This window comes from Hemicordylus capensis, chromosome 5, assembly GCF_027244095.1.
Source record: "Hemicordylus capensis ecotype Gifberg chromosome 5, rHemCap1.1.pri, whole genome shotgun sequence".
In the NCBI taxonomy this organism is placed as follows: Eukaryota; Metazoa; Chordata; class Lepidosauria; order Squamata; family Cordylidae; genus Hemicordylus; species Hemicordylus capensis.
Window position 1 is genome coordinate 235,380,009 of NC_069661.1, and position 16,730 is coordinate 235,396,738.

The 16,730-nt window shown below is 45.1% G+C and overlaps 1 protein-coding gene across 6 annotated transcripts in view; it reads left to right on the plus strand.

The window, feature by feature from the left end:
- The first annotated feature begins 263 nt into the window (after window positions 1–263).
- The window catches only part of IQSEC3 (IQ motif and Sec7 domain ArfGEF 3), a 246,079-nt gene continuing 229,612 nt past the window's right edge, over window positions 264–16,730 (plus strand). For all 6 annotated transcript variants that reach the window (XM_053255097.1, XM_053255098.1, XM_053255101.1 and 3 more), the window contains exon 1: window positions 264–943. In XM_053255097.1, coding sequence (XP_053111072.1) covers window positions 267–943 — 677 coding nt within the window. In that variant the 5' untranslated portion in view covers window positions 264–266. The remainder of the gene's footprint in view (window positions 944–16,730) is intronic.

Below are 16,730 nucleotides of genomic sequence, written 5' to 3' on the forward strand. Positions count from 1 at the left end.
TTTCCTTTCCACCCCTCCCCTCCCTTTCCCGTTCCCTTGGCTTTGTCCCCCCGCCCCATCACGCTTTCTTTCCTCCCCTCTCTCCCCGCTGCTTGCAGTTCGCAGGTACCTGGCCTCTGCCCCAGCGGGCGAGGCGAGGGAGGGGCGTCTCCCCCTGGAAAGGGGCGGGGCCTCCCTTTCGCCCCGCCCCGCTGGTGCGTGACGCGGAGGAAGCGAAGCTGGCGCCCGCCGCCCTTGCTGCGCGTGTAGGTTGTGCGTGTGTGTTCATGCAAGAGGGAGCGAGGGGACGCGCGCGCCAAGGAGGCAAGGCGACGGAGGGAGCCTGTCCCTGTCAGGCAAGGCACGGCAAGGCGAAGCCGGGCACAGCGAGCGGGCGGGCGGGCGCCGGGGCCCGGCCGCGGGGCATGGAGAGCCTGCTGGAGAATCCGGTGCGCGCCGTGCTCTACCTGAAGGAGCTCACCGCCATCGTGCAGAACCAGCAGAGCCTCATCCACACCCAGCGCCAGCGCATTGACGAGCTGGAGCGGCGTCTGGACGAGCTCGGCACCGAGAACCGCAGCCTCCGCGAGCAGTACTCGCTTCCGGACGAGACCCAGCAGCACCACCAAAGGCTGCCCGCTCCTCCTGCGCCGAGCCCGGTTCCTCCTCAGGGCCAGCCGCCGCCGCCGCCGGCGCCGGAGTCACAGCAGCCGGAGCAGCTTCAGCACCACCAACAGCTCCCAGTGCCACAGCAACCGCCGCCTCTGCAGCCTCCCAGCAGCAGCAAGCCGGCTCAGGCGGGCCCCAGTGGCAGCCGGACCCCCGCCCCGCACCAGCACCCCGCTCTCCAGCCCCATCAGCACCACCACGAGAAGGACAGCAGAGAGAAGAGTTGTTGCTCTACCCTCCTTCAGCACAAAACCCCCCAGGCGATTGGCAAAGGCGTCTTGAGCAGGAGACCAGAGTAAGTCGCGGGTGGCGGGGGAGGCACGGGGCGGGGGCGGGGTGGGGGGAGATGGTTCTGGCCAGGCCAGAAGCCAGGAGCAAATGAAACAAAATGCCAAATAAAGCCTAAGGTTTATTTCCCCATCCAGCAACAAGAATCTACCTTCCCTGCCTCCTCCTGCCTAGCATTCTGCCATCCAATAGAGTGGGCGGGTGGGGAAATCCCTTCCCCAGTGAATTTTCAATTTCCACTGGATGCAGAAAGGAGCAAAATGCTTGCCTCCCCGAAGGGCATTAGCTTCCTACTTATAATTCCTACTTGTTTTCTTACTGCTGCTAGGTTTTTCATTTGTTTTTTGGTCATAGCTTAATTTCTGGTTCGCTTTTTTTCTTTCTTTCCCCCAAGGCATGCTTTGGGGATTTTTGTGCCTAGTAAATAGGTTTGTGATGAGCTCTCTGTAGTCACAGCAGAGCAGGAGGATTTGCAAGAGAGAGAAGGCTGGTAGTGGCAGGGCGTCTGTATTCATCTGGGCTGTGCAGCTTCTTTGGGGATGTAATAACCTCTCTTGCACAACTAGGGCTTCCCCCTCCATTAAATATGTAGTTTGAAAGCATTACAAATGTTTACAACTATTGGCAAAATCCTTGTTGTTTACGTTTGTGCTGCAGATTTCTGTTGCGTGGGGTTTATCAGCTGCTGGGGTGACTATTGTATCTCCCAGTTTTAGAAGTGGCACAGCTTTATTTTAAAGGGTTTCCTTTTTCTGGCAAAGAAAGCATGGCTGTATGAATATATCAGTAAGTGTGTGTGGTATGCAAGAACTACGCTCTGCTGCAATGGATGTTTTGAAGGAGTACTGGGGAACTGGGTTATTGAGTACTGGGTTATGCATAAACTGAATCGTAATTGGTTAGTTGCTTTCATAAATGTATCTAGCTAGAGATCCCTTGACCCCTTACCTTAAGTGTCTTCAGTAGATGAGATTCTATTATTCTTTTTGGATTTACTTATGGATGATGGGAATCAGAATTACTACAGCAGGAGAAACATAAGAGTAAAAAAATCACTGGTGGGTGTTTCAAGGGTGTAGAGGCAAAGTTGCATTATAAAATTTAATAATTTAATTTTAATTTTTTAAAGACACGAATTCAATAATACTGAAAAAAACTGAGACCTGTGGGCCACTTGAGACTGGAAAAAGGTTTCTTCCTCCCCCCAGATCTTTTAGTTATGAAAATGCTTTCTTAGTCTTCCATTTCAATATGGGATGATTGCTAGAAGTATGAGGATACTTCTGTTGCTTCCAGCGAAGAATTTGTAAAACCATGTGCCATTTGGAGAGCTGGCCTGTTCTTCTCTATGTGAGGTTCATTTGATAAGTAACACAGTAGTTATTGTTTATAAATAGAATTTAAAATATACCTAAATCTTTGCTCCTAGCAGCTTTTTTGGACTTTTAGTCACAGATGTTATGCCAGGTAGTCCATACTTCCAGGATCAGGCCCATGTAATCTTCAAAGATGCCTTTGGGACTCTCCTTTACAGAACTGCAGATTTGAAGTACAGTCAAACAGAATTCAGTGGTGCTACATCAGTTTAAATGCTATTTCTGTCGGAGAAGAATTTCAGAAATCTATTTTAGAAAACACCATCCTACTGAGATTCTGCAATGAAGCTAGTGTTACAAACATAGTATTGGCAAGGTTTTCCTTTTATCTCATTCTAATTTCTCACATACGTCACCAGCCAGAATGAGGTGTCAGTTTTGATGTGCGAGTCTTAATAACTCTTTCCTGTGTGAGCCTTCCCCCCCGCTCCCAAATCTGGAGAAAAACAGTGTCACACTAGTTCTTACCCAAATATACAAGCAGGGGTACATTCAGGATACCGGGGGTTGGTTGTCACAGGGGACTAAGGAAAGAAGGGCAACACCCAAAACAAGGCTTAGAAAAAACATTTCTGCAATAAACCTCTAATTGTTTGCCCCTTTTGGGAATTCCATATCCCTTCTTTCCTGTTGTTACGGGGGACAGCATATCAATTCCTGAAGTCCTCTTGGCAGAATTAAGACAGCTGCCGTTTTATTCTGTCACGGATCCAGAGAAAACTGTTTGCATAGAAATGTAATGTTCAGCATACATCACAGAACTGTACTCAATACCTTTGTCTATATGTATTTGAAAACAACACTGGCTTTAGAAAGATCTAATATTTCTCATTGGCACTGTGTTGAATGTGCACTTAGAGCCTGTTAGACAATTTCAGAGTTGCATATAGGCTTTTCTTCTCTACTTCTTTGGGGGAGAGTGGACAAAGCAATCTATATATAGGAAGGAATCTTTATATAGGAAGGTATATTGAAAGCAGAGTATGAGCAAATGATGTGTGTGAACAAGCTATCCCCAGCACCTTCTGTCTTTACAATTACAGTCATGTCACTGCCATATTTTAAAACTTAAATGCTGTAGTAGCTTCTCACAAAAATGTGCCTCTCATCTGACCCCGGACGCCTATGGCTTGAATAGAATGATAATCAGAACAGAAAATGGCTACTCTCTAAATGGTACAGACGTGAGCTCTTATAATGTTTGATTGGCATGTACGGGTAGAAGGACTTTGGAGTAATCCCCCCCTCCCCAAGAAGGGCCAATAATACTGTTGTACAGCACTGCAAATGCATTACATTGTGTAACAAAACTGCAGAAGCTCAAGACAGCTCATTTCAGTGCATTTATACATGCATGCTCTCATCGTTAGGGCCACTTAAACGCCTCTCGTTATTACATTAGCATTTGGGAACCGGTCTGCTTTGAAGGCCATTGAAGTGCAGGACAAAGAGGCCATTGAAGTGCAGGACAAGGTCCTCTTCAGGACCTTGTATGATCCGGATCAAACTCATCTGCTGTTGCCATTGACCTTTCTGCTCTTTGTGCTTTTTGCATCCTTCACCAAAGATCAGGGAAATTTGACATCTTTGCTAGGTATGGATGTCACAAAGTTGAGTATTTTATGGATCCTAACGTGGTCTAATGCAAGGACATCTAATTTACTTCACAATCCACTGATCCCAGGGATGGTCTGAAGGCACCTGATGTAGCAATGTCACTGAAATTGAGTTGGTCTGAGTATATGGCATGGGAATCCTATGCTATGTCACCTTGAGCTCTGTGGAAGAATGGTGGGATACACATGTAATCAATGAATAATTTTTTTCTCCTGCATGGTAGTGCCTTAATGCAGCTCCCATTCATTTTGGTTAGGGGAAGCGCCATAGCTCAGTGAAAGAGCACATGCTTTGCATGCAGAAGGTCCCAGGTTCAGTCCCTGGTATCTCCAGGTTTGGCTGGGAAAACACCTTTCTGAAATCTTAGAGGGCTGCTGCCATTCAGTGTAGTCAATACTGACCTAGATGGATCAATGCTCTGAGTCAGTATAAGGCAGGTCCAAATGAGTAGGAGAAATTTGTAGGGGATTGTGTGCAACCTAAGATTGTATGCTGCAATGCACTTCTAGATTGCATTCAAAGGACTAATCTCTACACCTATTCAGATGTTATGTTCAATGCGCATACAGTCTGGGGACACAGGAAGGTGCCTTATACTGAGTCAAACCATTGGTCCATCTAGCTCAGTATTGGCTACACTGAATGGCAGCAGCTCTTCAAGGTCTTTCTCAGCCTAACTGGAGATGCTGCGAATTGAACCTGGTACTTTCTGCTTGCAAAGCACTCACTCTACCACTGTTATTCCCCATCACCAATGTATACAGATGTACAGATCTGTATGCATGTATGGTTATTAGTGCATTATATCCAGCACATGTACAGTGGTACACTTCCTGTCTATAATCTGCTTTTGTGGGGCCCTTCATTTTTAAGATGAGCACGTATACAGGCATTTACACAGACCCATGTTCACATGTACGCATGTACAGTGTAGTAGCTAGGACTTCTGCCTCAACCATATTTGCTTAGAAATAAGTCTCATTGATTTCACTGGGGTTTTGCTTTTAAGCAAGTACACTTAAAAGGATGGCAATGTAGCAATCTGGTTCTGTCCAATTGTGCTAGTAAATTTGCCTGTGACATTGTTGTGTAATGCTTTTGCAGCGCCAGTACATTGTTATGTTTTGTGAGTTGCATAGCACTTAGCATCCTTCATCCTAAGCATCTGATTCACTACTGATGCAAGTATTAGGATCACGGTGTTTATTGTGACACAAAATGGGTGTAATCTAGATTTAAAATATCTCTTTCAAATGTAACAGAGCAATGTTTATACATAAAAAGCATTTTATACATAAAAAATAATAAAGAAAGAAAGAAAGAAAGAAAAAGAAAGAAAAAGTAGTAAAGAAATAGCATCATAATCAGAAATGGGCAGAGGTAGCTAAAGATCCCAGTTCTGGTACGGTAAAGGCTTGCTTGGAAAAGAACATTTTAGCTTGTTTCTAAAGGCAAGCAAGGATGCAGATTGACGAGTTTCTTCTTGAGGGAGAGTTTCAGAAAACCAGAGACACAATTCTGTTACGTCTGTTTCTCATCCTTGCTAGCATTTCTTTGTGGGGAAGGAAGGGCTGGCACAGAGCAGGGTCTTGCTTAATTACCTTGATTGGCAAGATTCATATACTGTAGGGATAAATGTTCCATATGGTATGCTGGGGCCAGGCTTTTTGGGTATCCAGGGTTGTGGATCAGGATGCATCCAGGATCCTGGATCAGGTTTTGTGGCATGGATATTTACTGCAGTTATGCCTCCTACTCCATTAACCCTAGCCGGGCAGGTTTCTGTGATGTTGGAGGTGATCCATGGGTATTTCCAGTAGATTTTCACTTGACTCCAGAAAATGTCCTATTTTACTTAGGGTGGTTGCTAGCCCACCTCTATTAGTTGCATCTGGATCCGGAAACCACAAAGTAAGATATGGATCCAAGTGCAGAGAAGAGACACTTTACAGGTTTTGCTTTGTTGTTGTTATGCCTGGCTGTTGCTCGCCAAGGTCCTGGATATAAATTTCAGGGCTTTTGTTTGGAATAACGAGTCTGTGTAATGGTCGTCTTCTTCTTCTTCTTCTTCTTCTTCTTCTTCTTCTTCTTCTTCTTCTTCTTCTGCTTGTACCATCAGTTTATATGGCACTGAACCAGCAAAGAGAACACTGCCTCAAGGAACTTACAATTTAGGTTTAGATGGTGTGAGTGGGCAAAAAGAAGGGGGGGGAATAAGAGACAAGGACAACAAAAGAGGGGAGAGGAAGGTATGAACAAGAAGGTAGGGGTGTGCAAACAGGTTCAACATCAAACGTGTTTTATGTTGAACTGATTCGGTTCGACCATTTGGGGTTGGACCGAATCACCCCCTGTTCAGTCCGACTCTGGACCAAACGCCCCTGAATGTTGGGGGGGTTCGTGAGCTTCATTTAAAAAAAATAAAATAAAATATATATTTTAAACCTTTTACTCCCCTTGGGGGAGTTCCTGGAGGCGGCGGCGGCGGCCTCCTCATACCCTCCTTGGCCGGTTTTTGGCCTTCACACAGTGGCCTGGTGGCCATTGTGGAGCCTGCGTGCCTGCGCACATGGCTTATGTGTGGCCCGGGCCACGCAGAGGCCACATGCACAGGGGCGCGGGCTCCATAATGGCCTCCAGGTAAAGGCTGAAAACTGGCCGAAGAGCAGCTGAACCGGTCGAGGGGGGTATGAAGAAGGCCAGTGGGGGAGGGGAAACCTTTGTGGACCCCTTCCACCACCTCCAGGAACTCCTCCGAGGGGAGTAAAAGATAATTTTTTTTTTTAACAAAATGAAGCTTGCGAACCCACCCCCCCAAACCGAACCAAACCAAGTGGGTTCGAGGGGGTGCTGGACTGAACTGGTCCGGTTGGGTTCAAGGCACATCCAGTTCCATGCACATCCCTACAAGAAGGGATGAATATGAGCATATAGTCACATCTACCTCTGGCTGGTGCAGCACCTTAAGGGGCGCAGTGGGGAAATGCTTGACTGGCAAGCAGAAGGTTGCTGGATTGAATCCCCACTGGTATGTTTCCCAGACTATGGGAAACACCTATATCGGGCAGCAGCGATATAGGAAGATGCTGAAAGGCATCATCTCATACTGCATGGGAGGAGGCAATGGCAAACCCCTCCTGTGTTCTACCAAAAAGACCCCACAGGGATCTGTAGGCGCCAGGAGTCGAAATCAACTTGATGACACACCTTACCTTACTTCTGGCTGGTAGTTTCCTCTTGCATGAAGCCTTTGTCTTAGCCCTTTAGTTTGACTTAACCCCTGGGTTCCGTCACCCCACAACTGAGAATGTGCAACTGCATATGCCTGTATCCAGACTATTATCCTTGCTTCTCTTCCCCACCCCGCACACTCCAAATGTGTACATTGAAAGATCCTTATGGCAGGGTTATGTTTTCCTGTATAGCACCATGTGTGGACATGACTTGTGGTAACACTGTAACCTTTTCTGATGTTGTTTTCTGTAAATCAAATTAGAGGCAAAAGAGACCCAAACAGACACACACTCACAGTTCTGCATTACCCCTCTAGTAACTGTTACTAATCTTTCTTTGACAAGTACTGAATAACTTATGCATGTAATTGTTAATTGCTGCTGCATATAAGGTGGTTGAGTGCAAATGCAGATGTAGCCTGTAGAATGAACGGTGGGGGGGGGGGGAAGGTGTCTATGTGCTGTTTTTGTGTGCGTGGTGATTTTGCAGAGAGAATGACATTTCCCCTTTAAAAAAAACACGAAGAAACTCAGCTGCAGTGGGGAAGCAGCTTGCCTAGGGAGCAAGAGGCTGTTAGTTTGAATCCCCCTCGTCAGTGTGCTTCCCAGACTGTGGTAAACATATATTTGTACTCACCTATACCTGGCAGCAGCGATACAGGAAGGTGCTGGAGGCGGATGCTCACTGCAGTGACAATGGCAAAGGCATCATCTCATACTGCGTGGGAGAAAGGCAATGGCAAACTACTCCTGTATTTTACCAAGAAAACCACATGGCTCTGTGGTCGCCAGGAGTTGACACTGATTTGACGGCACAATCTTTCCTTTCCCCGCTTTTAAGAAACTCTTTTATAACTGTCTTGCTTCAAACTTTAGAAGCCAACTTCCTCCCTCTCCCCAAACAACCCCCTCCCCCAAAGGTAAGTTTTTCTGGAATGTATTTGGCCATCTTCGCCTCCCCACTCCAAAGCTTGTCAACTTAGCATCCCCCAGAAGCAGGCAAGAGAGCCATCTTGATTGGGCAACTTCATTTTGTAAGACTCGGCTTCAAATTATTCCCAGATGCATGGAGTATCATTTCTGCCCCTGCACAGTATTTCCAAATGCTAAGTGACCTCCCCTACCTCTCCCCCCACTCTCCTGTTCCTTCAAATCCCTTTTATGATGGAATTATAGTGGGGGGAGAATTAAACTCATTGACCCAAATGTGCTCCAATTTTGCTGCCTTCATCTTCTGGCAGAATCCTCTCCATTGCTTCACTTGCAAGAGTAAAAGCCTGAAAGATGCATTCCCGAGTAGACACAGTCCAGTTCAAAGTTAGAACATTTTTTCGAAGTAAAGAGTAAGGCTCTCATAATGTATGTTGCTTTTGGGTGGTGTGTGAAAGCAGCTGTTTAGCATTCCACGGCTTCACACTTCACCCAGATAAAACATTGGTTGCTTGAATTATGTAATGTTGCCCTCTTCCTGGCCCAAATAATCATTAAGGCTGGGGAATACTGACTTTGGGGCCAGTGCAACATTACAGATGGTGTCATTATGCTGGCACTGAGTGGATGCTATGCAGTGTTGCAGGAAGATATACCAGCAGAGGGGAAAAGAAGACTTTCCATTCATATAGCACTTTTGAGTATTCAAAGCACTTTATCCACACTAAGTAATCTTTGCAGTAACCGCATATAAGAAACTACTATCATTAGCCTGTATTGAAGATGTGGGGGGCTACAGCTGAGATAGAATGGTCTTGCAGTAGCAAGCATGAATTGTGTTCTTTACTAAGCAGGGTCTGCCCTGGTTTGCATTTGAATGGGCGACTACATGTGAGCACTGTAAGATATTCCCCTTAGGGGATGGGGCCGCTCTGGAAAGAGCATTTGCCTGCTTGCATGCAGAATGTTCCAAGTTCCCTCCCTGGCATCTTCAGATAGCACTGAGAGAGACTTGGAAAAGCTGCTGCCAGTCTGGGTAGACCATACAGAGCTAGGTGGACCAAGGGTCTGACTCGGTATAAGGCAGCTTCCTATATTTCCTAATGTCCTGAGGAACCATTTCAGATTGGGGCGGGAGGGGGGCAGGTGGGAAAGATTCATGGTTCAGAAGTCTGCTCTTAGGTATATGTCATATTAAATTGCAAAAAAGCAATGTATTTCCAGAGCATCTGCTGTGATTATTTCATAATCCTGAGACTTATGAGTATTCCTGCAGAACAGTCATGTGTGATCTCAAAGGTAAAGCAGAGTTTGGGGCGCAACTGTGAATAAATTACAGCTGTGTTTATAAAAGTCCTCTCTCTAACCAAAGAAGAAAGGGGAGAGATTGCAAAGGCAGGAGGACTTTGGGCAGCATCAAAGTTAGTCGTGATTAAGTCTCTCATTGAAATTAATGGGAATTTAGTCATGCTTAATTTGTTTCCACTTACTTCAGTGATGCTGAGTGATGGCTAACTAGTCCTGATGCTACTCTTTGAACTTGATATCAGTTTGCACTAAGGGAATCAGTATGCTCTACAGGGAGGAATTCTTTTCACCTGTTTTCAAATTTATGTAATTTAATTAGTTGATTACATTTGTGTCTTGCCTCTCTTCAAGGGGGCTCAAAACAGTAAACTGAGCCCAGGTGGTCTCCCATTCAGACACTGGTCAGAGGCAGATTTGCTTAGTTTCAACAAGATGGTTGCATCAAGGGCCTAAGACATTCTTAAAATCTTAGAAATTAAGAAGACTGGGCAGCAATTCTATGTGCAGTTACCTGGAGAGCAAGCACCACTAAAGACTTGCTTTCTGGTTAGCATATGTAGGATTGTCCTGATACAGTCTATCCCGTACATGATTTTTTCAGAAGCAAGCCCCACTAGAATTCAAGTTCAATTCCCAAGGCCCACAGGCAATTAACTGGCCTTTTTAAAAAAACACTAGTCCTCAAGAAATGTATGCTCTGCAGCAGGGCTTGACAAATCCCAGGCTCCAGGAAGCTATGGCATCTAGAAATTTCAACATGGCATTTTGACTAGGATAATTAGAGGCAGAGTTATTTGATAAAATCTTCATTGGTCCCAGGTAGCCCTGTTTCTGTCCTAACTATGTCACTTGTAAAGGGGATAAAGAGAAGCACATTTACCCTCCCCCTTTCCAGTGCCTGTCACAATGTCTGTCAATTTAAGATTCCATGGTTTGGCTTCTAAATGTTTGGGCTGGCTCCTAGATCCAAAGAAAATTTGCCAAGGTCTGTAGTACAGAAATGTTGCCATGCTAGTCTGAAGAAGAAGAAACCCAGAATAACTAAGATAACTATTGTCGTGTTAAGAGGTCTGTGAATTCCCAAAATGTACATCTTCCTTTTGTTACTGAAATTGGTTCAGGAAAAGATAATTATGTTACCTACTTTGTTCTTGTTTGTCTGGAACAAAACCTGGTTCTGGTGAATCACAGGTGTTTGTGCAGAACACTGAGTATTCCATTCTATTCCATTTATTTATTGTTAGATTTCTAGACCCCCTTTCATTATAATTAGCTCAAGGTGGTTCACACAAAAGTTAAAACAAGACTTCAAAAATTACATCATTAAAATATCAGATAGAACATAAAAATGCAGATCTGATTAAAAGATTAATAAAACAAGCACAATATAACCATAAAATACAAAGCAGCAGCAATAGGAACAGCCATATAAAAGCCTGGGTAAAAAGCCAAGATTTCACACACTTTCTAAAAACTGTGATGGAGACTGAGGAGTGGATGGCCACCAGGAGAGCATACCAGAGTCTGGGGGCAACAGCTGAGAAGGCCCTGTCTCAAGTGCATGACAGCTGAACCTCCCTCATTGTTGGCACCCGGAGCAGAGCCCCCTCAGATGACCAGCAGGCAGCAACCTTTGGGAGCAGGTGGTCCCTCAGGTATCCAGGGCCCAAACCGTTAAGGGTTTTAAAGGTCAAAAACAGCACCTTGAATTGGACCCGGAAACAAATTGGCAGCCAGTGCACCTCTTTCAAAATGGGTGTGATGTGATCCCAGCAGGCATTTCCAGATATAATCCTAGCTGCGGCATTTTGCACTAGCTGCAGTTTCTGAATATTCTTCAAGGGCAGCCCCATCCAGCCATGACGTGACTAAGATGTGGGTAATTGTGGCCATTGTAATACTCAGGTAAACACAGCCTAGTGGGTTCTGGTTTTACAGTTGCATAAGGATTGGTCATCTCTCTGTGCAACATTTACCCTGGAATAAGGCTTGCTGTAGTTTGTTTTCCTTTTGTTTCCCATTGCTGTTCTTTGTGACAGAAGACAATCAAGAAGCCAAATTGAACTCCTACAGAAGTTGTGCCCTGCTTTACTTTGTAGGTTTTGAATCCCCTCTCTTCCCACGAACTTCCAGATTTGATACAAGGAAGACCAGGCAAACTGAAAAATCACCCAAACTGTGAAACAGCTGAGGTGTGATACAGACAAAAGAAAAAAATAGAGCTTGATAGAGAGAAGTGATAATAGTTACAGTAGGACTTGAATGAAATGCTCCAATTCCCTATCTGGGTCATAGCTCAGTGGACAGGGCCATTGCTCAGTGGTGGAGAATCTGCTTTGCATGCAGAATGTCCCAGGTTCAATCCCTGGCATCTGCAGGTAGGACTGGGGAAAACTTTTGCCTGAACCCTGGAGAGCCATTGCCAGTCAGGATAGACAATGCTGAACAAGATGGACCAATGGCCTGACTTGGTATAAGGCAGCTCCCTATGTATCTGTTTACTCCCTGTGCCACCAGGAATGTGAGTTGGAAGAGAAAATTGAAGAGGTTATTGAAACAGTGCTAATGCCATGGATCAGAATCTTTTTGGCTCTGTGAATCATGTGACTCCAGATAGCCAATTGCATATCTCTGCCTGCTACAAGGTTCCAGGATGTGCTACCTTCTCTCTATCTGAGCAAGTTGTTGATGGGGCATGCCAGCTGTCTCCTCTGCTAGGCACTACTTTTCTAGTATAGATATGTTGAGTGGCCAACCCTACACCAAAATGCCAAGTTAAAATCTGGGGTTGTTTAGGAGAATAAGACCAATGCTACTTCTCTTTTAGCAACTCTCTTAGGTTCTCATCTAAGTAATCCAAATAGACTTTTGCAGCATCTTGAGGGGATGTAGTTCTTTGCATCTGTCTTTACAGCAGAGGATACTGACTCTATACTTGTTCTGGAACTGAGCTTCTTAGGCTTGGAGGCTGATGAACTGGGCCAACTGGAGGTGACAAGAGAGGATGTTCTAAACTGTCTTGAAAAACTAAAAATTAACAAATCGCCAGGGCCAAATGGCATCTACCCAAGAGTTCCAAAGGAACTTAAATGTGAAATTGCTGATCTCCTAGCAAAAATATGTAACTTGTCCTTAAAGTCAGGCTCAGGCTCTATACCAGGAAAGTAGCTAATGTAACTCCAGTTTTCAAAAAGGGCTCCAGTGAGGATCCAGGAAACTACAGGCCAGTTAGCTTAACTTCTGTGCCAGGTAAATTGTTTAAGTATAAGAGCATACTTAAGGACAAAATTGTTAAACACATAGAAGAACAGGCCTTGCTGAAGGAGAACCAGTGTGGCTTCTGTAAGGGCACGTCTTGCTGTGGAAAAGGCAAATTCCACGCTAGGGATCATTAGGAAGGGGATTGAAAATAAAACTGCTAATATTAGAATGTCAGGAAATTTAGGACTGACTGACAAAAAGTACTTTTTCACACAGTGCATAATCAATCTATGGAATTCTCTGCCATGGGATGTGGTGATGACCACTAGCTTGGGTGGCTTTAAAAGGGACTTGGGCAAATTCATGGAGGACAGGTCTATCCATGGCTATTGGTTTGGTGGCTGCAGGGCTCCAAATATATATAGGCACCATAGATGTCTCTAAATGCCAGATGCAGGGGAGCAACAGCAGGAGATAGGTCATGCCCTCATCTCTTGCCTGTGGACTTCTCAGAGGCATTTGGTGGAACTCTGTGGGAAACATTATGCTGGACTAGACAGGTCTTGGGCCTGATCCATCAGGGCTGTTCTTATGACCCTTCAGCAGCAAACACTTTACATGCAAATATATGTAAAAAGCTGGGCTTTATTAAATAAAAAAAGTGAAAAACTACTTTGGAAGATCGCAGTTTTCAGAGAAGGAAGGTAGGGAAGAGGTGATGCTATAATCTTTGTTGCCAGTCATATTTTCTGCTTAAAATGGGCCCCAAACTCCCCCTCTCCCACCGGGGTTTCAGGTGCATAATTACTCTTGCAAAAACACATCTGGAACCTTGTGGGAAAGCTGCTGGAGGGATGCTGTTTACAGTGGGAAATGGTTGATGGCAAAAGAGTTAACTGCAGCCTCCCCAAACCTGATTCTAACACACACACACACACACACACACACACACACACACACACACACACAAACACAAACACACACGCGCTTGCAGTATGCAAGCATTCCTTCAGTGATGGCAGTTCCAGGGGAGGGCAGCGGGGGTGGGGGGCAAATACCTTTAAAAATGGCAAACATTGCTGCCACCGGCACCCAGCATCCTGTGGGAAATCTGGGAGGCCTGTTCAGCATTCTGTGGGGTGGCTGTCCTGCCCCTGTTGTTTCCTGGCCACCGCACATGTGCGGTGGTCATTGGAGTGGTCAGCACACCAGTTGAATGCCATGCTGATCACTCAAATGGCTGCCAGATCTCTCTGTGACTCTAGTCATTTTGTAGCTTTATGAAGTATAATTCCTCATGCTTTCCAACGGGAGAGTTTTCAGGGACATTAATTAAATTTTCTAGAGGTCCCCCCCCCACTTTTTATTTTTTGGTAGTCTGGGTGAGGTCTGGAACCTTCTTGTGAAAATGGCATGCTTCTGTCTTTTGTAGTTTGGTCTGGGAGCTTCATGTCAGTCAGTGAAGCCTAAGCAGTTTTATAGATAGATAGGTATGATAGATATGTTGATACACACACACACACACACACACACACACACACACGCTTCATATGCATGTACCATACAATTTCCCCCACAACTGGTATAGGAAGTTCTCTCTCTCTCTCTCACCCACCTCTGGTTACATATATCTTGCCTTAAGTGCAGGCAAGATTTGAACAAAAAGCTTAATGTGGGAGCCATTTAATTTCTTGCGAAGGGTTGAGTCCATTATGATCTGTTTTCTTTGTTCGTTTAAATAAGTTTGAAGTAGATAACTGAATTTGCTGTCCTCCGTGTGTGTGTTCATTCCAAACCCTGCATATGCAGTGGGTTTTTTCTGAGATAAACACACACCACTGTTTCTAGTAGGCATTGAAATTAGACTATTATGGGTTATTAGTCATGTAAAAATAATTTTAGCTATATTTATTCATTGCATCAGTAAAATGAAAATAATTCAGCAATGATCTTGGTCTTTCAGAATCTGTTCTGATTTAATATGAAGAGGAAAAATGGTTGTCACAGTGGGAATAGAGACTGCAGGACTGAACTTCCTCTGTATCAGTATCTTGTCCTTAGATTCAGCGGTGACATTTGAGGCTTTATCTTCGGGACTCACCCAGAGATGTCACCCTGAAAAGAAGAGCAGCCATTCAGGTTATTAATCAGACAAATTTGTCCACATCCTGGATTTGCTCTTCATGATGCACCCACTGCATGATCCTGTCATATCCTTCCTCTCCAAGGCCCAATCAGCAACACGACGTCTGTACAGGGAGTCCTTGACTAAAGATGTTCTGAGTTAAGACAAATGGCACTTTAGACTTCTTTTGCAACTTTGTGTCAACTTTAAAACTGTGCTTTATTATGCAATACTCAGTGTGGGAGGGGAGACTCCACTGGACTGGTGCATGGATTAGAGAAGAAGGGAGCAACAATGGCAGCCCGGACTCACGACTTTGAGATCGACAGTCTTGGTGGCAACTGCTACAGCATCTGAGGCTGCGAAGAGATTGGCTGATGTGCCCGTGCAAGATGCTCCCCCTGCTGTTGCTTTGGCTCCTCCTCCCTCTCCAAGATTAGCTGCTGTACTGTTTAGCTGCTCTGCTGTGATGGTGGGAGGGAGATGGCCAGGTCTCTTCCCAGTCTATATGCTGCTTCCTACCCACCTTCCTTCCTTCCCTGTCTAACCGTTGTCCATGAGGAGATAGGGCTGAGAAAGTCTCCTGCCTGCAACTTTGGAGAAGCCACCGTCAGTCTGTGTAGACAATACTGAGCTAGATGGATCAATGGTCTGGCTTGGTATAAGTCGGTATAATGATACCGACTTGGTATCCTATGTTCCTAGGAGGGGGATATGGAGGCAAGCTATCCAGTTGCCTCCCTCTCTTCCACGGAAAAGTGAGAAAAAGCCAGGAAGGGGGTGAGTGGCAGGGGTGAGCAACTTCTGATTCCCTAACTTCAACTTCTCTGATGCATGTCTGTGACTGACACACACACCACCAGCTTTGAGAGCAGCAGAAAAATAATTCGGTATCTGGTCTTGTTTCAGGAACCAACCCTCCATTTATAAGATGGCTTTCTATGGGAAAATAGGTTCCAAGTTAAGATGTGTTGACTTATGACACAGTTTATAGCAGGGCTGTATAACTTTGGCCCTCTGGCCATTGTTGGACTATAACTCCCATCATCATCAGTCAAAGTGGCCAATAGTCAGGGATAATGGGAGTTGTAGTCCAACATCTGCAGGAGGGCCCTCTAAAGTTTTAAGGAACTAATTCTAACATAAGGCTGAGGACTTCCTGTAGAGGTTTAGGAATAAGAGTCTGGAAGTGGACAATTGATACTAGATAGAGATTCAGGACCATGGACAGAGCTTAAATGCCTTGCCCATAGAAACTCCATTGACACATGTATTCTTTCAATGTTAACTTATAGAAGTAGTGTGTGAATAGCTTTTCCATGGGGTCACCCTATAGTACTGCCACAATGTTTAAAAAGGCTCCTTGTTGGTCACAAGAAGATTCTTGTGGGTTCACTTTGTTGTTCTCAAGTCAGGATAACCCAGTTATCAAAAACAATTTGAGCATGTGGGTAAACAAGGTTATTCTGTCTCACATAATGGTTTTAACTAACATTGCAATGCAAACATAAAGCATTGCATGGCATGAATGGAATAATCATGTTTGTGCCACATAAAATTGTATCAGAGCCTGGGAATAATTGTCTTCTGGCAAAGGAATATGGGTAGACAGTGGCACCGATGCTACAAGATGTGCCAGGCAGAGGGACAGAGTTACTGGCCAAGGAACCAATCCTGTTAAATTCTAACTGAGCAACGGGATCTTGTGGAATCCCAGCCAAAGAGGCTGCATCTTAGTGTGGGGAACTGATAGTCTATAGTTTATGACGTTCCCTAGAAGTGCTGCACCATCATAGGAAGCATCAGGAATTTACTAACCAAATTAGCATTAACTAGCTTAACCCTCGCAGAGCATCTGCACTCTAGTACTTAATTGCTCCCCTCACCCCCTGCCATAGCCCCTCTCACCGCAGAGATATTTCCACCCTCATCTGAGCTGCACTCCTGCTCCTCCTCCATCCGGTTGCTTCCACCCCCCTCACTCCTCTTGGTCATGGCTGCAGT